At 54.8% G+C, this 25,849-nt stretch overlaps 1 protein-coding gene and 1 non-coding gene across 2 annotated transcripts; both read right to left on the reverse strand.

Moving 5' to 3' along the window:
• Positions 1-297: 297 nt before the first annotated feature.
• LOC144953220 (ubiquitin-like protein 3) lies at positions 298-24,199 on the reverse strand. The gene is made up of 5 exons (XM_078883779.1): positions 23,525-24,199; positions 16,148-16,256; positions 10,728-10,814; positions 7,894-7,971; positions 298-5,130 (listed from the first exon to the last, which is right to left on the reverse strand). Exons 1-5 carry the CDS (start codon positions 23,552-23,554, stop codon positions 5,078-5,080), a joined length of 357 nt encoding a protein of 118 aa, XP_078739905.1. The 5' UTR covers positions 23,555-24,199; the 3' UTR covers positions 298-5,077.
• On the reverse strand, positions 13,558-13,630 carry TRNAG-CCC (transfer RNA glycine (anticodon CCC)). The gene has a single exon. It is a non-coding gene; the product is annotated as a tRNA-Gly (tRNA).
• Positions 24,200-25,849: the final 1,650 nt, after the last annotated feature.

The following is a 25,849-nucleotide window of genomic DNA, read 5'->3' on the forward strand; positions in this document are numbered from 1 at the left end:
CTCCTCCTGCACCTAGCCTGGCACAGCAGTCAACCCATGGCACCTGCAGGGTCTGTCCCGTGACCTCCTCCTCCTGCACCTAGCCTGGCACAGCAGCCAACCCACGGCACATGCTGGGTCTGTCCCGTGACCTCCTCCTCCTGCACCTAGCCTGGCACAGCAGTCAACCCATGGCACCTGCTGGGTCTGTCCCATGACCTCCTCCTCCTGCTGCACCTAGCCTGGCACAGGCGAGCTCCATTGGTGTGGGTTTCGCTGGGATTTCGTCCGGAAGCAATGACGATCCGCAACTTGAGCTCGACGAAAATTGGTTTAATCCAAAAAAATGAAATTTCCGTCACCCGCCAAAGGAACAACAACAACAAAACCATCAACAACATCAACAACAACGAAAGGTCGACTCAGCAAGCCGCACAGGTCGCAGCGGCGTCCCCGTCGCTGTTGATTATCATCAATTAATTAATTATATATTTCAAAGGGGGGAGGGGGGGGCGATCCGCGTCACTGTCAAGGGCCTCGTCAAATCAACGCCGCGAACGTCCACCTCGTCACGTCCACCTCGCCACGTCCACCTCGCCACGTCCACCTCGCCACGTCCACCCACGTCCACCTCGTCACGTCCACCCTCGTCACGTCCACCCTCGTCACGTCCACCTCGTCACGTCCACCTCGTCACGTCCACCTCGTCACGTGCACCTCGTCACGTCCACCCTCGTCACGTCCACCCTCGTCACGTCCACCCTCGTCACGTCCACCCTCGTCACGTCCACCCTCGTCGTCGTCGTTTGCCGGAGGGGAGCGTTGCTGGAAAAGTTTGACCGGCTGGCTGACCAGTGTGTGGTGAGTCTGTGGTGGGTCTCTGTGAGAGTCTACGAGTCTCTGTGCGAGTCTATGGGTCTGTGTGTTGTGAGTCTATGGGTCTGTGTTGTGAGTCTCTGGGTCTGTGTGTGGTGAGTCTATGGGTCTGTGTGTTGTGAGTCGATGGGTCTGTGTTGTGAGTCTATGGGTCTGTGTGTGGTGAGTCTATGGGTCTCTGTGTGGTGAGTCTATGGGTCTGTGTGTTGTGAGTCGATGGGTCTCTGTGTGAGTCTATGGGTCTGTGTGTTGTGAGTCTATGGGTCTCTGTGTGAGTCTATGGGTCTGTGTGTTATGAGTCTATGGGTCTGTGTGTTGTGAGTTTATGGGTCTCTGTGTGGTGAGTCTGTGGGTCTCTGTGTGGTGAGTCTATGGGTCTCTGTGTGAGTCTATGGGTCTCTGTGTGAGTCTATGGGTCTGTGTGTGGTGAGTTAAAGGGTCTCTATGTGAAGCCGACACCACAACCGACATTGCCAGCGAGCCCCCGGCACCAAAGACGTCCCCCCCCCCCCCCCCACGGAGCGAGATGCGGGGCCGTTCGCGGTGTTTCACTGCACCGCTCGCCGCCACTCGGCCAATGTCGGCGAGGGGACGCGGCACCACGAGCCCGTTTCGGTTTTTATCGGCAAAAAAAAAGAACCGGTGGAGGAGGAGAGACGCCGAAAAGGCACGGCAAGATTTGGCGCCGAGTTTTTTTTCCTTTTCGCGGCGACCTCAAAAACAACAACCATCCGTCACGCGCCTCCAGTTTCATACCGCAGCGGTTAGACCAGAGCAGCTTGGCCAAAGCGGTGAAGCCAAATCGGTGAAATTAAACCGGTCAAATCAAATCGGTTAAACTAAAACCGGTAAAATCAAATCGGTCAAACCAAATAATTTAAACCAAACCGTTTAAACCGAACCAGTCAAATCAAAGCACTCAAATCAGATCGATTAAACCGAACCGGTTAAACCAAAACCGGCCAAACCAAACCACAACTCTGGCACGGAACAGAGACAAGAAGCGTCAAGGAAGCGTCAAGGAAGCGTCAAGGAAGCGTCAAGGAAGCGTCAAGGAAGCGTCGCTCCACCGGCCGGGCCAACGTCGTCGTCGTCGTCGTCAAAGTCTTTCCGCTCTCTTGCCTTTTTTCGCGTTGAAGCGGGTTCACGTTTTTGTTTGTTAATATTAGGTACAATATTCTACAATGCTTCCACATCACCCCCCCCCACCCACCCCAACCCCACTCCCCAAAATTCTAAATATCAGGGTTTACACGTGTGGTGTCGTGTGTGTGTGTCGTAGCATGCGTGTGTCATGTGTATAGTGTGTGCGTCTCATGTGCTGTGTATGCATGTCGTGTGTGTGGTGTGTGTGCGTGTCGTGAGTGTGGTGTGTGTGCGTGTCGTGAGTGTGGTGTGTGTCGTGAGTGTGTGGTGTGTGCGTGTCGTGTGGTGTGTGCGCGCAGTGTGCTCGCGTGTGTGGTGTGTGTGCGTGTCTCTGTGTGTGATGTGTCTCGTGTGTATATATATTTATGTATACGGTATATACTGTACTTTACAACGACCGAGAGAGAGAGAAGGAGAGAGAGCGAGCGAGAGGGAAGGAGAGAAACACAAATCGCCAGTTAGAGTCGGTGGGCGCGCGACGCCGATGACCGAGGCACCGCGACTGGCACCTCAGCCCGCCGTGATATTCCAACAATCGAGATTCGCGCGGAGATCAACGCGACACACACAGACTACAGTCACCCACCAGTAGATTCCTACCACGACGACTCCCCCCACGGTGGATGTGTCACCGTGCCGCTGCTCGCCTTGCCACGCCGATACCACCGCCGCTACCGCCACTACCGCCACTACCCACGCAGCTACCGCCACCGCTACCGCCACTACCGCCACTACCCACACAGCTACCGCTACCCACGCAGCTACCGCCACCGCCGCCACTACCACCGCCGCCACCGCCACCGCCGGCTGCGATTCCACGTCCCCTTCCCTCAACCACAGGGACGCCGAGTTTCTTAAATCCTCCCTCCCCTCCCCTCTCCCCTCCCTCCACCAACCACCGCTGCAGCTGTGGCGGCAACGGCCCAGGGCAGCAGCGGTGGTGAAGCGGCGATCCCCCTCCAGCCTCTCGGTGAGTGCCAAGACTCACCCTGGGCACACGCAGCAACAGAGGCATGGCTGGGGTAACCTAGTACGTGTGGCTGGGGTAACCTGGGGTAACCTGGTACGTGTGGCTGGGGTAACCTGGTACAGTGGCTGGGGTAACCTGGTACAGTGGCTGGGGTAACCTGGTACAGTGGCTGGGGTAACCTGGTACGTGTGGCTGGGGTAACCTGGTACACGTGGCTGGGGTAACCTGGTACGTGTGGCTGGGGTAACCTGGTACAGTGGCTGGGGTAACCTGGTACAGTGGCTGGGGTAACCTGGTACGTGTGGCTAGGGTAACCTTGTACACGTGACTGGGGTAACCTGGTATGTGTGGCTGGGGTAACCTGGTACACGTGGCTGGGGTAACATGGTACAGTGGCTGGGGTAACCTGGTACGTGTGGCTGGGGTAACCTGGTATGTGTGGCCAGGGTAACCTGGTACACGTGGCTGGGGTAACCTGGTACACGTGGGTGGGGTAACCTGGTACAGTGCCTGGGGTAACCTGGTACAGTGGCTGGGGTAACCTGGTACAGCGCCTGGGGTAACCTGGTACAGTGGCTGGGGTAACCTGCTACACGTGGGTGGGGTAACCTGCTACACGGAGACCGCTGGCGGTGCGGATCAAATGGTCAAATTATCAAGTGATTAAGTGACCATGTGATCATGTGATCATGTGATCAAATTAAAAAGTGACCGAGTGATCAAGTGATCAAACGATGGAGTAATCGAGTACTCGAGTGATCAAATGATCTCCGGCGGAGACGCGTCGTGATCCGGCGTGCGTTCACCGTACATCGCTTACTCACTGTGTCTCTCTCCGTCTCTCCTCCCCTTTCTCTGTCTCTCTTTCCTCCCCCTCTCTCTACCTCTCTTTCCTCCCCGTCTCTGTCTCTCTCTCTGCCTCTCTTTCCTCCCCAGCTCTGTCTCTCTCTCTCTCTCCTCTGTCTCTCTCCTCCCTTCCGTATCTCTCCTCTCTGTGTCTCTCCTCCCTCCCCTCTCCCCTCCCTCTCCTCTCTCTCCTCTCTGTCTCTCCAAATTCTCGCTTCTGATCACGCCCACTCGAGCGACGCTTCCAGTATGTGGTGAGGGTGACACACAGGGTGACACACAGGGGTAGTGGTGACACACAGGATGACACACAGGGTAACACACAGGGTGACACACAGCGTGACACACAGCGTGACACACAGGGGTAGTGGTGACACACAGGGGACGTGGTGACACAGAGTGACACACAGCGTGACACACAGGGTGACACACAGAGTGACACAGAGAGTGACACACGGAGTGACACACAGGGTGACACACAGGTAGTGGTGTGCAGCGGCTGGACAAATAATTTTCCGCATCGCCAAGCCAACTAGACCTAAAGTTGATGGGTCTCTATCTGGTGATTCTACGGGTCTCTGTGTGAGTCTATGGGTCTCTGTGTGGGTCTATGGGTTTCTGTGTGAGTCTATGGGTCTCTGTGTGGGTCTATGGGTCTCTGGTGAGTTGATGGGTCTCTATCTGGTGAGTCTACGGGTCTCTGTGCGAGTCTATGGGTCTCTGTGTGAGTCTATGGGTTTCTATGTGAGTCTACGGGTTTCTGTGTGAGTCTATGGGTCTCTGTGTGAGTTTATGGGTCTCTGTGTGAGTCTATGGGTCTCTGTGTGAGTCTATGGGTCTGTCTGGTGAATCTATGGGTCTCCGTGTGAGACTATGGGTCTCGGTGTGAGTCTATGGGTCTCTGTGTGAGTCTATGGGGTCTCTGTGTGAGTCTACGGGTCACTGTGTGGTGAGTTAATGGGTCTCTGTGTGATTCTATGGGTCTCTGTGTGGTGAGTTAACGGGTCTCTGTGTGAGTCTACGGGTCTCTGTGTGAGTCTACGGGTCTCTGTGTGAGTCTATATGTCTCTGTGTGAGTCTACGGGTCTCCGTGTAAGTCTATGGTCTCTGCTAGACGGATCGGGGGCGTGTGAGGGAGACAGACGGAGAGACAGACAGGGACAGACAGAGGCATCTAAACTGAGGGATCAAGATGGAGGCATCACAAACGGAGTGAGCCAGGCGACGGAGTGAGCCAGGCTGCTGCGGGGCCCGGCTGGCTCACAGGATCACGCAGCAGTTGCTCTCCTCGGTCTTCCCGCGGTTCCTCTGACCTGCACAGCACACAGACAAAGGCGCCACCCACCCTGTAGCCCACGCCGACCGTAGGGGCAAGTGCTGCTAGTAGCAGCGGTACCTGCGAAGGCTGCCGGCACTGTGGCACACACAGAGGTGGGTGGCCAGCACCACGCCCGCCCGGCCGCCTTTGTCTCCCCAGCGGCGATGTTTACCGCAGAACACCGCGCCAGCTGTTTATTTGAGGCTGAGTCGACCCAGGTGAGAGCGAGGACGGATTCAGATCATCGCCGTCACTGCCGGCGAGCGGGAATCGGACTCGGGTCGCTGGGTCGGTAGCGCTAACCGCTGCGCCACCGCTCCCCACTTATATCCACCCAAAGACAAAGATCCCCCATATAGGCAGCAATGGACTTTTGGGGCAAGTTCTGTTAGCAAGCAACAGGGAAGGTCAACAACAACAACCACCATTTGCCACTAAGTGGCGGTGATGTCACCACGACGCTTGTGCCAGGGGTATAGCTCAGTGGTATGGCATTTGACTGCCGGGAAGGTCACACACACACGCACACACACACGCACGCACGCGCACGCACGCACGCACACACACGCACGCATGCACACACGCGCACACGCACACACGCGCGCACGCACGCACACACGCACACCAAGACACCACAGACACACACACACACAGACACGTACACACAAAGATATGAACACACAGAGACACGAATACACACAGACCTGAGTACACACATACACAACATCCACAGAAACAAAAATACACAGACACGAATATACACAAATACACACATACATGAATATACAGAGATACAAATACACACAGACACGATACACACAGACACACAAACATACAGACACAAACACACAGACATGAATACACACAGACACAAATACACAGAGCCACATAGACATGAATACAGAGACACACAGACACGAGTACAGATAGACACAGACATGAATACACAGACACGAATATACACAGACACACACTGACATAGACATACAGACACACACACAGACACACACGAGTGTGTGTCTGTGTGTGTGTCTGTGTGTATGTCTGTGTGTATCTGTGTGTGTGTCTCCACCCCCACAACTCCCAATCGGTGATGGGGCAGTTGTGGAGAGAGTGGAGAGTTTCCCATACCTGGGCAGTGTGCTTATGACCGGCTCCAGTTTATCAACAGAGGTCTCACTCCGAATCAGTCGAGCGGCAATATCTTTTCATCGGTTGCGTAACGCTGTGTGGAAGCTACCTGGTCTGTCGCTCCGCACGAAGCTTCAGGTCTTCTCGGCCATGGTCATTCCCTCCCTTCTCTACGCTTGCGAAACGTGGACCCCCCTAATGGAGCATCTTCGCCGGTTGGAAACATTTAGGCTGGCCTGCCTACGATCCATCCTGGGTTTAACCAGGCTGGATTGTGTGAGGAGCTCACAAATCCTTGAAAGATCTGGGCAGTCCCATCGGTGAGCTCCTCCGGCAGTCAAGGCTGCGTTGGCTGGGTCATGTAGCCCGCATGCCCAGTCACCGCATGCCTAAACAGCTTTTGTTCGGCCGGATCGAGGGGGCTAAACTGGCGCGGCACGGGCTAGAGAAGAGATGGAGTGATGTGGTACAGGAGGACGTGGAGCTGAGTGGACTTGCCGATGACTGGTACCAGCGGTGTCAAGATCGACCTCAGTGGAGGAGGCTCGTGAAGGACGCTACTGGGCAGTTGGAGGCAGTCGCCCTCCAACAACAACGGAGGTCGGAGGAGCGACGCTCACAACAACGAGCGGAGCGCCGGGTGGCTAAAGCACAGCAAGTTGGTACAGTAGGGGGCACAGGTGGTGCATCAGCCAGTCATCTCAGTCATCTCGGTCAGTCGACCCGTGGCACCTGGGTCTGCCCCGTGACCTCCTGCCAGCGGGCGTTCGACACTTCACGTGGCCTCAAGGTGCACTTGGCCTGGCACAAGCGTCGTGGTGACGTCACCGCCACTTAGTGGCGAATGGCGGTTGTTTTTGTTGTTGTGTGTCTGTGTGAGTGTGTGTGTCTGAATGTGTGTGTCTGTGTGTCTGTGTGTGTGTGTCTGTGTGTGTGTCTGTGTGTGTGTCTGTGTGTGTGTGTCTGCGTGTGTGTGTGTCTGTGTGTGTGTCTGCGTGTGTCTGCGTGTGTGTCTGTCTGTGTATGTGTGTGAGTGTGTGTGTCTGTGTGTGTGTATCTGTGTGTGTGTCTGTGTGAGTGTCTGTGTGAGTGTGTGTGTCTGTGTGTGTGTGTCTGTGTGTGTGTGAGTGTGTCTGTGTGTGTGTCTGCGTGTGTCTGTGTGTGTGTCTGCGTGTGTCTGTGTGTGTCTGTGTGAGTGTGTGTGTCTGTGTGTGTCTGTGTGTGTGTATCTGTGTGTCTGTGTGTCTGTGTGATTGTGTGTGTCTCTGTGTGTGTGTCTGTCTGCGTGTGTCTGTGTGTGTCTATGTGTGTGTGTATCTGTCTGTGTGTGTGTGTATCTGTCTGTGTGTGTGTGTATTTGTGTGTGTGTCTGTGTGAGTGTGTGTGTGGGTGTGTCTGTGTGTGTGTCTGCGTGTGTCTGCGTGTGTCTGCGTGTGTCTGCGTGTGTGTCTGCGTGTGTGTCTATGTGAGTGTGTGTGTCTGTGTGTGTCTGTGTGTGTGTCTGTGTGTGTGTCTGCGTGTGTGTCTGCGTGTGTGTCTGCGTGTGTGTCTGCGTGTGTGTCTGCGTGTGTGTCTGCGTGTGTGTCTGCGTGTGTGTCTGCGTGTGTCTGTGTGTGTGTCTGCTCACCCTGTGAGTTTGGCTCTGGAAGGTTCTCGCGTGCCACCAGGTGCATGACGGTCGTCTTGCCCAGCGGCAGCTTCAGAGCTGAGGGGTACAAAGACAAAGACAAACCCTCGCATGGAGCCTTCACAGAGTGTTGGGGCAAGAGCTGTTAGCGAGCAGCACCTGACGGGTACACACAGACACACATTCACACACAAACACACGCACACACAGACACACACGCACGCACACAGACACACACGCACGCACACAGACACAAAGAGACACACACCGACACACACGCAGATACATACACACACCAAGACAAAGATCCCCCATTTAGCCTTAACAGACTGTAGGGGCAAGTGCTGTTAGCGAGCACCTATGAAGGCCGGCACGGCACACGAGGGGGTGGGTGGCCAAGATCTTCGTCTCCCGAGTGGCGATGTTTACTACACACCGTACCAGGTAATCATTTAAGGCTGAGTCGACCTAGGGCAGACCCAGGACCGGTTCAAATAATGGCCACTGGTGTTGGCCGTGAGCGGGAATCGAACTTGGGTTGCCGGGTTCATAGCGCACCGTAGCGCTAACCACTACACCCACCGCTCCCCCAGATACACACAGTGGTGGTGGTGTGCATCGTCATCGTCATCACCGCTACTGTGATTGCCATCATCATCATCGTCACCGCTACTGTGATTGCCACCATCATCATCATCACCATCGTCGCTGCTACTGTGATTGCCATCATCACTGCTACTGTGATTGCCATCATCATCATCGTCACTGCTACTGTGATTGCCATTATCGTCATCGTCACTGCTACTGTGATTGCCATCATCATCATCACTGTTACTGTGATTGCCATCATCATCATCATCGTAACTGCTACTGTGATTGCCATCGTCATCATCACTGCTACTGTGATTGCCATCACCATCATCGTCACCGCTACTGTGATTGACATCATCATCATCACTGCTACTGTGATTGCCATCATCATCACCGCTACTGTGATTGCCACCATCATCGTCGTCACTGCTACTGTGATTGCCATCGTCATCATCGCTGCTACTGTGATTGCCATCATCGTCACTGCTACTGTGATAGCCATCATCGTCATCATCACTGTTACTGTGATTGCCATCGTCATCATCATCATCGTCACCGCTACTGTGATTGCCATCATCGTCATAATCACTGCTACTGTGATTGCCACCACCATCATCGTCACTGCTACTGTGATTGCCACCATCGTCATCACTGCTACTGTGATTGCCACCACCATCATCGTCACTGCTACTGTGATTGCCATCATCGTCATCACTGCTACTGTGATTGCCACCACCATCATCGTCACTGCTACTGTGATTGCCATCATCATCATCACTGCTACTGTGATTGCCACCACCATCATCATTACTGCTACTGTGATTGCCATCATCATCATCACTGCTACTGTGATTGCCACCACCATCATCGTCACTGCTACTGTGATTGCCATCATCATCACTGCTACTGTGATTGCCACCACCATCATCATCACTGCTACTGTGATTTCCATCATCATCATCATCACTGCTACTGTGATTGCCACCACCATCATCATCACTGCTACTGTGATTGCCATCATCATCATCACTGCTACTGTGATTTCCATCATCATCATCATCACTGCTACTGTGATTGCCACCACCATCATCATCACTGCTACTGTGATTTCCATCATCATCATCACAGCTACTGTGATTGCCATCATCATCACTGCTACTGTGATTGCCACCACCATCATCACTGCTACTGTGATTGCCATCATCATAACTGCTACTGTGATTGCCATCATCATCATCATCACTGCTACTGCGATTGCCACCACCATCATCATCACTGCTACTGTGATTGCCATCATCATCATCATCACTGCTACTGTGATTGCCACCACCATCGTCACTGCTACTGTGATTGCCACCACCATCATCGTCACTGCTACTGTGATTGCCACCACCATTGTCACTGCTACTGTGATTGCCACCACCATCATCGTCACTGCTACTGTGATTGCCACCACCATCGTCACTGCTACTGTTGTTGCCACCATCGTCGTCGTCACTGCTACTGTGATTGCCACCACCATCATCACAGCTACTGTGTTTGCCACCACCATCGTCACTGCTACTGTTGTTGCCACCATCGTCGTCGTCACTGCTACTGTGATTGCCACCACCATCGTCACTGCTACTGTGATTGCCACCACCATCGTCACTGCTACTGTGATTGCCACCACCATCGTCACTGCTACTGTGATTGCCACCATCGTCGTCACTGCTACTGTGATTGCCACCACCATCGTCACTGCTGTGATTGCCACCACCATCGTCACTGCTACTGTGATTGCCACCACCATCGTCACTGCTACTGTGATTGCCACCACCATCGTCACTGCTACTGTGATTGCCACCACCATCGTCACTGCTACTGTGATTGCCACCATCGTCGTCACTGCTACTGTGATTGCCACCACCGTCGTCACTGCTACTGTGATTGCCACCACCATCGTCACTGCTACAGTGATTGCCACCACCATCGTCACTGCTACTGTGATTGCCACCACCATCGTCACTGCTACTGTGATTGCCACCACCATCGTCACTGCTACTGTGATTGCCACCACCATCGTCACTGCTACTGTGATTGCCATCATCATCGTCACTGCTACTGTGATTGCCACCACCATCGTCACTGCTACTGTGATTGCCACCACCATCGTCACTGCTACTGTGATTGCCACCACCATCGTCACTGCTACTGTGATTGCCACCATCGTCATCGTCGCCGTGGACGCGGCTGGTTGCTACCTCCCAGCGTCACGTTGCCGTGCAGGAAGCGTCCCTGGTAGATGAGGCGCAAGATCCCCGGGCTGCTGACGTGCTCCTCCTCCCAGTCTACACAGTGGGGGGGGGGGGGGGGTACAGGGGGAGGCACAGCGGGGGGGGGGGGGGCACAGCGGGGGGGGGGGGGGGGGGGGACACGGGGGAAGGGGCAAGGGGGGGCACGGGGGGAGGGCAGATCAGCAGTCCGCCCTGGTTAATGTCCACAGTGTGTAGTAGTGTATAGTAGTGTTTAACAGTATGGTGTATAGTAGTGTAGTGTATAGTGTAGTGTATAGTGTAGTGTATAGTGTAGTGTATAGTGTAGTGTATAGTGTAGTGTATAGTGTAGTGTAAAGTATAGTGCATAGTATAGTGCATAGTAGTGTATAGTGTAGTGTATAGTGTAGTGTATAGTAGTGTAGTGTATAGTGTAGTGTATAGTAGTGCAGTGTATAGTGTAGTGTATAGTAGTGTAGTGTATAGTAGTGTATATTGTAGTGTATAGTAGTGTACATAGCAATGTATATAGCAGTGTGTATAGCAGTGGTTTATAGCAGTGCATAGAAGTATAGTGTATAGTAGTGGTGTAGAGTAGTGTAGTGTATAGTGTAGTGTATAGCAGTGTAGTATAATGTAAAGTAGTGTAGTGTAGAGTCATCTTGGTTCTTTCGGGAAAGTCACGTAGATATAAAACAACAATATCACATTTAAATATAAAACATCCAAACGCACGCAACGCGGTGACCACCGCCTTTAGTCGACGGTTCGCCACCATGAGCCACCAGCCACCAGCTGCCGCCGCGAGGATGATGAGGGGAGTTGGCGTGACGATGGTTGACGCTCCTTGACGAGCTCGGCAGCCACGTTAGTGGTGACACGACCGCCACGGACTGTCCCCGCCCAGCTTTGATTACTGAAACCTTGCTCGACCACAACCATTTGGCCGATTTGGTCCCCGGTTGGGTATTCAATGTTGCACATTCCCAGACCATGTAAAAACAGGGGTGGCGGTGATCTTTCAGACTGGTCTCAAACTTGATTTGGAGCTTTCGTGACTGCAGGAATTACTCCTTGGTTCTTTCGGTAAAGTCACGTAGAATTTTTTAAAAAATATTTTATTTCTTTTTTCAGACTGGTCTCATCCGCGCCGTGTGGCCCCTGCTCCCAAAGTTTGGCCATTTGAAGGCACGATGGTGCATCATGCCCTGAATGTGAATCAAGGCATGTACATCACCGCTTGTTCACAGACTGCCTGGAAGCAAAGGACCGATTTTTTAATCTCATTCTGTCCGAGGTAATCTCCCCCCCCCCCCCACCTTGTTCCTGGAATTCTCTCGTACAATTGTGCCGAGAGATTTCAACACATGGACGGATGACCCATCAGGCAGCTTGGCTACACAGAACCTCTCGGACACCACGACTGCCATGGTTATTTACTCGGTTTATCCAGGGCCCAACCCATGATCAAGGCCACACAATCAACCCCCCAGTATACGCCCAGGCGGTCTCAGTTGGGAGCCATTAAATGTTCATCCGCACTGTGCACTGATCACAGGGTGACTCATGCTGACATCAAGGGTCTCCCCCACCCCTATCTCCGATGGTCTGGGGGGACTTCACGGAGGCTGGCTGGGTTCGGCCCGAGAGGCGAATGACCCCATCTGGATTTCATTACGCCTTGTCGGGCCCACATTTCGTCTGTGACCGTTGTACCCATCACGGAAAGAGTTGACGAACACAATTCAGTGTTCTTGGTTCTTTCGGTAAAGTCACGTAGAAGGGAAATAATAAAGTAATAAAAATAAAACAATAAAATTCTCCCGACGTTTCGATTGCAACACAAGCAATCACACATCATGATGATTGCTTGTTTTGCAATGGAAACGTCATGAGAATTTTATTGTTTTATATGAATATGAATCCCTGCAGTCACGAAAGCTTTAAATCACAATTCAGTGCTTTGATCTGCTATCGATCACCTCGCTTCTCGCTGCCGTCTTCGTGCTCAAGTGACCACGACTCCCCCTCCCCCCTCTATCTGGTATTCCAGAGACCTGGAGGCGCCCTGAAAGTACAACTTAGGAAAATGGAACGATGCTGGCGCAGATCTCGGCTCGATGACGACCGAACGACTCTACGGGCCTGTCGACGGGATCACGCACACGCTTGCCATGGGGGGGGGGGGGGGGGCTATCTTTGTGGCGAAGACAAAGTGGCGTCGCCATGAGGATAGACTCGGCAAGGAACCCGCCCTGCTGAGCTGTTCAGGATGGCCAACAGTTCGAGTCACCCACATAAGATTGCTCCCAAAAAGCGCTGCAATGGTTTCCATCGGTCCTTTGCTAATAGGATCGATCGCTTTGGAGGGGTGTATCTGCCCAGCAATTAGTCCTGATGCTGGCCTGGACCCAAGGGCTCCTCTCTAATCTTCGAGGCTTTTTTTTTTTTGCCTGTCCTGCCCACAGACCTCGTTCAGACTCCTGCGGAGATGCAATGGGCCACCTGTGATTTAGATGCCCGGCCCTTCTTGCCCCTTGAGCCGGTGATCCCGACGGTGACCCAACTGGTCAACTCTTCCCTTTCAGCGCAAGCGCTCCCGGGGGATCCCTGAAAAGGGGCTTTGGTGCGACCACTTCCAAAGGAGACAGGACTGGAATGTCGAGATCCTGGCCAACTGATCGCCCGATCTCCAATCTCCCCTTTCCCGGGCAAGATTATAATAAGTATAACCCGTAAAAACAAAGTTTTTCACTATAAATCCTTTATATGCGTGGCAGCGAACTTAATATAAAGGATTTAAAAATATATTCGCCTGTGGAGGACGCGGGGATCGATCCCGCGACCTTTGGCATGGGAAGCGAAGGCGCTACCAACTGCGCTACTCCGCCACGGCCTGTGGAGGGGTTACGCTCTGGGCTCTTATACTGTGACGTTCAGCCAAAGCGATGAATGAGTTATATTTGAATATATGTAAAATATTTTTTTTTTGCCTAAAAAGTGTAAAATTTTGGGAATTGTTTTTCACGAACATGAATTGTCTGTCACAACGAGTCTGTGTGGAAAATGTCAGCTCGATTGAAAAACGAGCGAAAGATTTGCACGGTCCTAAGCAAGCAAGCAAGCACGCAAACAAGCAAGCACGCAAGCAAGCAAGCAAGCGAACTTAATATAAAGGATTTAAAAAGGGTGGCCTCCTCCCATTCGGAGTGGTACGTTGAGGCCGAGTGCTTCTTTGACGTCGCTCAATCAGGCTTCAGGGCCGATCGTGGGACTAAGTCCGCTTTGGTTTGCATGGCAGGCGATCTCCTTGTGTTGATCTCCAACTGCTCAGCAACTCCCAGGTCTAGGTTAAGCTCTTTTGGTGATCGAGCTTTTGTTAGCATGGCACCCACAAGCCATGGAACGCTTTGCCAATTGAAATAAGGCAGAGTCGGTAGATATCTACAGTAATCCCTCGCCACTTCGCGGTTCAAGTTTCGCGGCCTCAGTGCATCGCGGATTCTTCGAACTGATTTAAAGGCCTCATTATATCTGTGCATTAACACCATCATCATCATCATTCATCATCACATTCATCGAACTGCACAGGTCTGTCATCGTCGTCATTGTCATCGTCATTGTCATCGTCGTCGTCGTCATTACTGGAGTCAAGTCTCAAGATACTACTGTCATTGGTGAGTGTAGAACACCATAATACGTATCGTATGAGAGAGAGAGTGAATGTATAATAATAAGGTTTTATAATTAAATAGATTTAAGTAAAATATATATATAAAGTATAAATATACATATTTTAAACATTCTGGTACCCACACACACATATACGTCACATCTGTGACGTCACATCTGTGACATCACCCGCATGCGGAAGCGTCACGTGGTGCGCCTGCTGACGTCACGCCCCCCCCACCCTCGGCGTAGGCCGTGTATTAATCCAAGACAAGAATCCAAGTCTCGGGCGAAGCCGCTGTAGTAGAGCTAGTCACTTATACAAGAATTGGGGTTACCCTTTCTGGCAATAAAACAGTTTTGTGAAGATGTTAAAACACCAAACAGAAACCTTTAGCAAGGAATCGTGTTATCCATTAACCACACCAGAGACAGCTTTCTTTAGAGCCTCGTCTCAAACAGTGTTAGGCCACAGGACAACGCCAAAAGGCAAACAGCACGAAAAAAGCTGTCTCTGGTGTGGACCAATCAGTCCCAAAGACAACGCATCATCATAGACTACCAGAGCATGTGTTTGTTTGCATGTTCACCACAAGTAAGTGTAAGTGCTTAATGCAGTCCATGATCCCTTGCAAAAGGTTTCTGTTTGGTGTTTCAACATCTTAACACAACTCCTGTTTCGTTACCAGAAAGGGTAAAACCTATTCTTGTATTGTGATATACTGGTAAGGGAGGTCCCATGAGATAGATTTAAGTCTGCTTAGAAACCACGTCTCTCTAAAGTGGCCTTGCCTCTTTAGCTTGGGTCGGTTGCCCCCTGGTTCTGATAATAGGGTTTTTAACCTTTTTTCTGGCAACAAAACTTAAACCTTTTTACAAGGATGCCAAAAGGCGTCCTCTGGTCGAGCACCAATTGGGTCTGTGAAGTAATTGCAATGCCCTTTCTCCTTTAGCGGTGGGTGAGCTTTTTTTACTCAAAAAGTAAATTGAATGAGTGAGTAAACAAAAGTCAAAAACTAAAAAGGTAAATGCACGCACAGCGCCTAAAAACATAACGTCATGCAAAAATGTGCAAAAGCGAGGTGTTTTAAAGAATAGTTAGTGCCCTTGAAGCCAACGGATAGCTGACGACCGACTGTAGTTGAGTTTATAAAACGACTGGCACAGACACACACACACGCTGGCGCTGTGTCTGCTGTTGCTGCTACTGCTGCTACTGTTACTGCTGATGCTGCAGCTACTGCTGCTGCTACTACGCTCACGATGAGCGTTATAAAGATCCCGTGTGCCGGTATTCGCAAATGGCCGGGCCATCACCACCACCCCTTAACTACTTGCAGCAGATTCACGACGCAGTCGCGTGATGAGCGGAGTGGTGAGCGGAGTGGTGAGCGGCGTGGTGAGCGGCGTGGTGAGCGGAGTGGTGAGCGGAGTGGTGAGCGGCGTGGTGAGCGGAGTGGTGAGCGGCGTGGTGAGCGGAGTGGTGAGCGGCGTGGTGAGCGGAGTGGTGAGCGGCGTGGTGAGCGGCGTGGTGAGCGGCGTGGTGAGCGGCGTGGTGAGCGGCGTGGTGAGCGGCGTGGTGAGCGGAGTGGTGAGCGGAGTGGTGAGCGGCGTGGTGAGCGGCGTGGTGAGCGGCGTGGTGAGCGGAGTGGTGAGCGGAGTGGTGAGCGGCGTGGTGAGCGGAGTGGTGAGCGGAGTGGTGAGCGGCGTGGTGAGCGGCGTGGTAAGCGGCTCACCCATGGGCCAGTGCTGGTAGACATGGGAGGCGATGTCGGAGGCGGAGTCCGTGGGGCTGCAGTGAAACTCCTTCGTCTTGCCACTCACGAGGATGAGGCGGAGATTGATCTGGAAGGGGATGCCAACGTCGTCAGCATCGTCATCGGCAACGTCGTCATCGGCGGCGTCGGCATCGGCAACGTCGCCATCGGCGTCGTCATCGTCGTAGTCATCATCAGCGTCGTCGTCTTCAGCATCGTCGTAATCAGCGTCGTCATCATCAGCATCATCGTCATCGTCAGGATCGTCATCGTCAGGATCATCATCGTCAGGATCATCATCGTCAGCATCGTCATCAACATCGTCGTCGTCAGCAGCGTCGTCGTCAGCAGCGTCGTTGTCAGCAGTGTCATCATCAGCAGCGTCGTCATTGTCAACGTCATCATCGTTGTCATCGGCAACAACGTCAACATCAGTGTTGTCATCATCAGCGTCATCATCAACGTCATCATCTGTGTCATCATCATCGTCAGTGTCATCGGAAACATCGTCATCGTCGTCATAATCATCAGCGTCATCATCAGCATTATCAGTGGTATGAGCAGCAACAGCAGAATCGGCAACAGTGCCAACATCAGCAACATCAGCAGAAACATCACCATCAGCAGCAATATCAATAAAAGAAAAATGACCACCAACTTTGGACCCATCATAATCCATCATCACCACCGCCTTCATTAAGAACTAAACCATAATCATGAGCATCATCTGCCGTGAAATCAACCTCAACTGAACAACACCGCAATCGTCACCACAACGGCAAAATAGTTCAACCGATGTTTCAGAATATGCAAGTCTATGTGTTTTGATTTAAAGCTTTCGTGACTGCAGGGATTCATATTCTTGGTTCTTTCGGTAAAGTCACATATTATTGTTTTATATTAATATTATTTTATTATTTCCCTTCTATGTGGCTTTACCAAAAGAACCAAGAATAAGTCTACGTGTGTGTGGAGGCTCGTGAAGGTCGCTGCAACTGGACAGTTGGAGGCAGTCGCCCTCCAGCAACAACGGAGGGCAGAGGAGCGACGCTCACAATGAGCGGAGCGCCGGGCGGCTAAAACACAGCAAGTTGGCACAGTAGCGGATACAGCTGGTGTGCATCTACCAGTCCTCTGTCAGCCAACCCGTGCCATCTGCAGGATCTGTCCTGTGACCTCCTGTCAGCGAGCCTTCGACACTTCTTCAAAGTGCACCTGGCCTGGCACAGGCGCCGTGATGACGTGACCATCACTTCGTGGCAATGGTGGGTATTGGTATTGCTGTACGAGTATGTGTGTATGAGTATGTGTGTGTATGAGTATGTGTGTGTATGAGTATGTGTGTGTATCAGTATGTGTGTGTTCAGTGTGTGTCCGGCAAAAACAACTCCCTACCTCCTCGTTGGCGCCGGACGATAACGCTGTGGTGAGCAGTGCCCTGGGAGGAGGGCCACTTTCGATTGGCCATTCCCCTCATGGCGATTGTAGCCACCACAGCAGCCAAATGGGGGCTCTGGACGGGTACGTGGGCCTGGTAACCCCTCCACCATCAAATAAATTACCACTATACTTCCAAGAAAATATCAAAAGAAGCTTGTGCCGGAGGCCACGGGGGGGACATGCATCTATGACGTCTCCTGGCCAAACCCCATTTGGCGGAGCCAGGAGACTGAATCTTTACCCTAGGGGTTCCTTCAGAAGCACCAAAAAGCCACTGCGGGTGGCCACGTGGAATATTTGAACGCTCACTTTGGAGAGGCTGCCACTCCTCTGTCGGGAGCTGGACCGGTACCGCCTGGATCTGTGGTATTCAGGAGGTCCGGTGGACCGGCTCTGGCTCCTGCCATCATGAAGGGTGGACAGTCCTCTACTTGGGGCAGGAGACGGCCAAACAACAGAGAGTGGCTCTTCTTCTGGACAAAATAATGAAGGGGGCGTGGGAGCGTGGCGGTGAGGTGTGGGATGCTGTAAGCCCCAGGCTACTTTGGGCTCGCCTTCCCATCAACCAGAGTCGAGGAGAGGTGGTCGTGGTTACTTATGCCCCCACCGAAGACAAACATCAGTGGAGAGTTCCAGGCAAGGTCGATGAGTCAAATGCCTTCTATGACCTCCTGTCACAGGTGCTAGCTAAAGTGGCCTCTTGGGATAGTCATCCTGTTGGGTGACTTTAATGCCCGAATGGGTCATGATGCTGGTACCTGGGCTGGAGTGATTTGAAGGCATGGGCCAGATTAGTTCAATAACAACGGTAGGAGGCTGCTATACTTCTGTGCAGCCCATGGGCTTGTAATTACCAACAGGCTGTTCCGGCATCAGCACATCCACACAACATCATGGATGCACGCCGGGTCCAAGCAAGAACATCTGCTGGACTACATAGTGACGGAACAGCGGATGCGGGCCCAAGTCCTTGAGACCAGGACCTACCGAGAAGCTAATCTGTCCACTGACCATCGACTTGCCATCTGTAAGATGCGCCTGCCATTCTTCCACTCCGGTGGTGGGTGGACATCCATGACCCCATTCAAACCCACAGATGGCCTGGCATCAGCTAGCTGATAAAAGTTGCAAGTGAGAATGTCATCATCGCTTGCGGCTGGGGTTGGCATCGTCCCCCCCTCCTGATGTTGAGGGGCAATGGGCAAAGTTTAGGACTGTGACTCATGCAGCTGCAATGGCGGATTTGGGTACACGGTCCAAACCTCCCCAGAGACCCTGGCTGACAGAGGAGGTGTTCCGGTTGGCTGATAAAAAGTGACAAGCCAACTCCCACCGTCATCCCACAACAGAGAATGAGGAGGCTTACCGCAGCCTTCGCTCGGAGGTTGGAGAGCCATGAGGCGCTGCAAGGATAGTTGGTGGTTACGGGTTGCTGAGGAGATGGAGTCTGCCTCAGTAGCCTGCGATCACAAACCACTCTTTAACTCCATCAAATAACTAACTTGCAGCGCCACACCTTTCACTATCATTAGGGGAAACAATGTTGATCACATCTCCGACCCCCAGGATCAGGTTGCAGATTTGATGAGCATTTCTGTGAGGTCTTGGGGAAGAGGAAATCCATCAGCCTGGAAAACATCGTGGGACAAAGTGGGGATGACCCTGCTGAGGCTGCGGTGCCTGAAATAGTGGAGAAGTATTTACCCCCTGTGAGTGGCTGCCTGAGGTGCCATCTGTTGAGGAAGTACAGAAGGCGATCCAGAGTCTGAGACCAGGAAAAGCACCGGGCAGAGATTAAGTGAAATGCTGAGAGAGGGTGGCGTTTGTGCACAGACTGCCCTACATGACATCATAAAAAGGCTGGACCACTGGACGGGTTCCGCAGGATTGGAAGGATGCCCTGGTGGTCCCCCTCTTTAAGACGGGGGATCGCGCAGACTGTAACAACTACAGGGGCATCTCACTCCTCAGTGAGCCAGGAAAGGTCCTGGCAAGGAATATTCAACATCGCCTTGCCAGGCACGCTGAGGAGAGGCTTGCAGAGCCCCAATGCGGTTCCAGCCTGGCACAAGCGTCGTGGTGGCGTCACCGCCACTTAGTGGCGAATGGCGGTTGTTGTTATCAGTGTGAGTATCAGTACTGTATCAGTGAGAGTGTATCAGTGTGAGTCTGTATCAGTGTGTGTGTGTCAGTGTATGTGTGCGTCAGTGTGTGTGTATCAGTGTGTGTATCAATGTGTGTATCAATGTGTGTGAGTGGGGAGCGGTTGTGTAGCGCTGCGCTATGAACCTGGCGACCCGGATTCAATTCCCGCTCATGGCCAACACCGGTGACGATTATCTGAACCGGTCCTGGGCCTCCCCAAGGTCGCCTCAGCCTCAAATGAGAATCTGGTACGGTGTGTAAGCATCGTCACTGGAGAGACAAAGGCGGCCGGGCGTGGTGCTGGCCACTCACCCCGTGTACCGTTCCAGCCTTCATAGGTGCTCGCTAACAGCACTTGCCCCCACGTTCCTTTAAGGCTATACGGGAGATCTTTGTGTGGCCGTCGAGGAGTGTATTTATAGCCCAGGAAAACCCTTTGACGCAGCGCTCGCAAGGCGCAACAAACGGCGGAGTGCACTCCGGCGTATATTCCTGTCTGTGCGGCACCCGTAAATAGTCACACGCACAGAGCACACACAGAGCACACACACAGAGTACACACAGTACACACACACAGGACACACAGAGCACACACACAGTACACACACACACAGTACACACACACACGATCTCCCGTGTAGCCCTAACAGACTGTTGGGGCAAGTGCTGTAAGCGAGTAGCAGCACCTATGAAGGCCGGCACTGTGGCACACGAAAGGGTGGGTGGCCAGCACCGCGCCCGCCCGTCTTTGTATCCCCAGGTACTAATTTAAAACTGAGTCAACTTAGGGGGAGGGTGGGGGGCAGAACCAGTTCAGATAATCGCCACCGGCGTCGGTGGGAGTCGAACCCGCAGCGTGCGCTAACCATTGCCCCACCGCTCCCCCCACACTCTTAAGAGACAAGGTTACCCCCCCCCCCCTCGCGAACCACCCCCCCCCCAGTAGCTCTCTACCCCTCAACGGCGTCGCCCGTGCCAGGCTAGGTGCATGTCTCAGGACAGACCCAGCAGGTGCCATGGGTTGACTGCTGTGCCAGGCTAGGTGCAGGAGATCACGGGACAGACCCTGCAGGTGTGTGGGTTGACTGCTGTGCCAGGCTAGGTGCAGGAGGAGGTCACGGGACAGACCCATCAGGTGCCATGGGTTGACTGCTGTGCCAGGCTAGGTGCAGGAGGAGGTCACAGGACAGACCCAGCAGGTGCCATGGATTGACTGCTGTGCCAGGCTAGGTGCAGGAGGAGATCACGGGACAGACCCTGCAGGTGTGTGGGTTGACTGCTGTGCCAGGCTAGGTGCAGGAGGAGATCACGGGACAGACCCTGCAGGTGTGGGTTGACTTCTGTGCCAGGCTAGGTGCAGGAGGTCACGGGACAGACCCAGCAGGTGCCATGGGTTGACTGCTGTGCCAGGCTAGGTGCAGGAGGAGATCACGGGACAGACCCTGCAGGTGCGTGGGTTGACTGATGTGCCAGGCTAGGTGCAGGAGGAGGTCACAGGACAGACCCAGCAGGTGCCATGGGTTGTACTGCTGTGCCAGGCTAGGTAGAGGAGGTCACGGGACAGACCCAGCAGGTGCCATGGGTTGACTGCTGTGCCAGGCTAGGTGCAGGAGGTCACAGGACAGACCCAGCAGGTGCCATGGGTTGACTGCTGTACCAGGCTAGGTGCAGAAGGAGGTCACGGGACAGACCCAGCAGGTGTCATGGGTTGAATGCTGTGCCAGGCTAGGTGCAGAAGGAGGTCACGGGACAGACCCAGCAGGTGCCGTGGGTTGACTGCTGTACCAGGCTAGGTGCAGGAGAAGGTCACGGGATAGACCCAGCAGGTGCCATGAGTTGACTGCTGTGCCAGTGTAGGTGCAGGAGGAGGTCACGGGACAGACCCAGCAGGTGTGTGGGTTGACTGCTGTGCCAGGCTAGGTGCAGGAGGTCACGGGAGACCCAGAAGGTGCCGTGGCTTGACTGCTGTGCCAGGCTAGGTGCAGGAGGAGGTCACGGGACAGACCCAGCAGGTGCTGTGGGTTGACTGCTGTGCCAGGCTAGGTGCAGAAGGTCACGGGACAGACCCAGCCGGTGCCGTGGGTTGACTGCTGTGCCAGGCTAGGTGCAGGAGGAGGTCACGGAACAGACCCAGCAGGTGCTGTGGGTTGACCGACTAAAATGAGTGGCCCAGATTCACCAGCTGTGCCCCCTACTGTGCCAACTCGCTGCGTTTTAGCCGCCCGGCACCACTCGTTGTTGCTGGAGGGCGACTGCCTCCAACTGCCCAGTAGCAGCATCCTTCACGAGCCTCCTCCACAGAGGCCGATCTTGACACCGCTGGTACCAGTCATCGGCAAGTCCACTCAGCTCCACATCCTCCTGTACAGCATCAGCTCCAACTCTTCTACAGCCCGTGCCACTCACCCACTCTCTGTGTGAGTCTATGGGTCTCTATGCAAGTCTATGGGTCTCTATGCGAGTCTATGGGTCTCGATGCGAGTATATAGGTCTCTATGCGAGTCTATGGGTCTCCGTGTGAGTCTATGGCTCTCGGTTCGAGTCTATGGCTCTCGGTTCGAGTCTTTGGGTCTCAGTGTGAGTCTATGGGTCTCACTAAGTCTATGAGTCTATGTGCGAGTCAATGGGTCTCTGTGCAAGTATATGGGTCTCTGTGCGATTCTGTGGGTCTCGGTGCGAGTATATGGGTCTCTGTGCGATTCTGTGGGTCTCTGTGCGATTCTGTGGGTCTCTGTGCGAGTCTATGGGTCTCTGTGAGTCTATGGTTCTCTGTGTGAGTCTATGGGTCTCTGTGCGAGTCTATGGGTCTCTGTGTGAGTCTGTGGGTCTCTGTGCGAGTCTGTGGGTCTCTGTGTGAGTCTGTGGGTCTCTGTGCGAGTCTGTGGGTCTCTGCGCGAGTCTGTGGGTCTCTGTGCGAGTCTGTGGGTCTCTGCGCGAGTCTGTGGGTCTCTGTGCGAGTCTGTGGGTCTCTGCGCGAGTCTGTGGGTCTCTGTGCGAGTCTGTGGGTCTCTGTGCGAGTCTGTGGGTCTCTGTGCGAGTCTGTGGGTCTCTGTGCGAGTCTGTGGGTCTCTGCGCGAGTCTGTGGGTCTCTGCGCGAGTCTGTGGGTCTCTGTACGAGTCTGTGGGTCTCTGTGCGAGTCTGTGGGTCTCTGTGTGAGTCTGTGGGTCTCTGTGCGAGTCTGTGGGTCTCCGTGCGAGTCTGTGGGTCTCTACGCGAGTCTGCGGACTGTGACCGCTCTCATAAAGAAGGTGGTCATGGTGGTAATCCGGGGTTTGTTTTTATCAATCGCCACGGCGCCTGCTGGGCCCCGGCCACTTGCCCGGCCACTCGCCCGGCCAAAAGCCGGCAAATCGCCACGGCAGCCAATCACCCAAACCCAACCGACGGTAGCCGTCAATGTGAACTGTTACCCTCACCACGGTCTCACCCTCACCACAGTCTCTCCCTCACCACGGCCTCACTCTCACCACAGTCTCACCCTCACCACGGCCTCTCCCTCACCAGTCTCTCCCTCACCAGTCTCTCCCTCACCAGTCTCTCCCTCACCAGTCTCTCCCTCACCAGTCTCTCCCTCACCAGTCTCTCCCTCACCAGTCTCTCCCTCACCAGTCTCTCCCTCACCAGTCTCTCCCTCACCAGTCTCTCCCTCACCCTCACCACGGCCTCTCCCTCACCACGTCTCTCCCTCACCCTCACCACGGTCTCACCCTCACCACGGTCTCTCCCTCACCCTCACCATGGTCTCACCCTCACCACGGTCTCTCCCTCACCTTATCGGCAGGGACAGCTGACGAAGACATCTTAAGCCGCCTCGAGCCGCAGGCCTCTCCCCTCTCACTCGTATCCAGTCGCACCGTCGAGTCCACCGCTCCCACGGATAGTTGAGTAACACAAACAACCAACCACCTAACTAGCACACAGCACACCCCGCCTACACAACGTCACCCAATCCGCCGGGCGATCAAAAACAAGTAAAACTGCCGCGGCCTAACGCGAAGCCTACGGCCTTGCCTAGTTTCGCTACCCGGGCCTAACCGGGTCCGGCTGGGTCACCCCCCACCCCCGCTCGGGCTTTGGCCCCCGAGCGGGCGCGCTCAGCCGCTCGCTAACGGCTACGGTGGTGGTTGTTGTTGTTGGTGGTTGTTGTTGTTGTTGATGGTTGAACAACTCCACGGGTAAGCGGCTCCTGAACTGACGGAGAGGGCGACACGGCGATAGGAGTCGTCGTGGTCGCTGCTGCCGCTGTCACGGCGGCAGTCGCGGGCAGCAGTCACAGCCACCAGGTCAGCAGTCACGGGCAGCAGTCACAGCGATCACAGCGGCAGTCACGGGCGGCAGTCACAGCGACCACAGCGACAGCAGCGGCAGCAGCCGCGGCTTCTCATCCCTCAGGGCCCCGAGCGGCAACTGCGCCGCCATCTTCGCCTCAACAGCAGCGGCGGAAGCTGCGGGATGAGGGGGAGGGAGGACGTGGGGGGCGGGGCGGGTTCGTGACGTCACGTGCGACGTCACGGGGGCACCGCCTCTCGCGCTCGATCGCTCGCCCGCGCGGGGAGATTCAAAGGGTCGCGTGGCGCGGTGGCGATGGTGGCGGTGGTAGCGATGGCGATGGTGGCGGTGGTGGCGGTGGCGATGGCGATGGTGGCGGTGGTGGTGGCGATGGCGGTAGCGATGGTGGCGGTGGTACCGATGGCGGTGGCGATGGTGGCGGTGGTAGCGATGGCGGTGGCGGCAGTGGTGGTGGTATCGATGGCGGTAGCGATGGTGGCGGTGGTAGCGATGGCGGTGGCGATGGTGGCGGTGGTAGCGATGGCGGTGGTGGTAGCGATAGTGGTAGCGATGGCGGTGGTGGTAGCGATGGCGATGGTGGCGGTGGTAGCGATGGCGGTGGCGGTGGTGGTGGTAGCGATGGCGATGGTGGCGGTGGTAGCGATGGCGGTGGCGGCGGTGGTAGCGATGGCGGTGGCGATGGCGGTGATGGTAGCGATAGCGGTGGCGATGGCGGTGGTAGTAGCAATGGCGATGGTGGCGGTGGTAGCGATGGCGGTGGCGATGGCGATTGTGGTAGCGATGGCGATGGCGGCGGTGGTAGCGATGGCGGTGGTGGTAGCGATGGCGATGGTGGCGGTGGTAGCGATGGCGGTGGCGATGGCGGCAGTGGTGGCGATGGCGATGGCGGTGGTGGTAGCGATGGCGGTGGCGATGGCGGCGGTGGTGGCGATGGCGGCGGTGGTGGCGATGGCGGTGGTAGTAGCATTGGCGGTGGTGGTAGCGATGGCGGTGGCGGTGGTGGTAGCGATGGCGGTGGTGGTAGCGATGGCGGTGGTAGCGATGGCGGTGGTGGTAGCGATGGCGGTGGTAGCGATGGCGGTGGTGGTAGCGATCGCGGTGGTGGTAGCGATGGCGGTGGCGATGGCGATGGCGGCGGTGGTAGCGATGGCGGTGGTGGTAGCGATGGCGGTGGTGGTAGCGATGGCGGTGGCGATGGCGGCGGTGGTAGCAATGGCGATGGTGGCGGTGGTAGCGATGGCGGTGGCGATGGCGATTGTGGTAGCGATGGCGATGGTGGCGGTGGTAGCGATGGCGATGGTGGCGGTGATAGCGATGGCGGTGGCGATGGCGGCGGTGGTAGCGATGGCGATGGTGGCGGTGGTAGCGATGGCGGTGGCGATGGCGGCGGTGGTAGCGATGGTGGTGGCGATGGCGGCAGTGGTGGCGATGGCGATGGCGGTGGTGGTGGCGATGGCGGTGGTGGTGGCGATGGCGGTGGTAGCGATGGCGGTGGCGATGGCGCTGGTGGTAGCGATGGCGGTGGTGGTAGCGATGGCGGTGGTAGCGGTGGCGATGGCGGCGGTGGTGGCGATGGCGGTGGTGGTAGCGATGGCGGTGGCGATGGCGGTGGCGATGGCGGTGGTGGTAGCGATGGCGGTGGTGGTAGCGATGGCGGTGGTGGTAACGATGGCGGTGGTAGCGATGGCGGTGGTGGTAGCGATGGCGGTGGCGATGGCGGTAGCGATGGCGATGGCGGCGGTGGTAGCGATGGCGGTGGTGGTAGCGATGGCGGTGGCGATGGTGGCGGTGGTAGCGATGGCGAT

Source organism: Lampetra fluviatilis, chromosome 73, assembly GCF_964198595.1.
Source record: "Lampetra fluviatilis chromosome 73, kcLamFluv1.1, whole genome shotgun sequence".
In the NCBI taxonomy this organism is placed as follows: Eukaryota; Metazoa; Chordata; class Hyperoartia; order Petromyzontiformes; family Petromyzontidae; genus Lampetra; species Lampetra fluviatilis.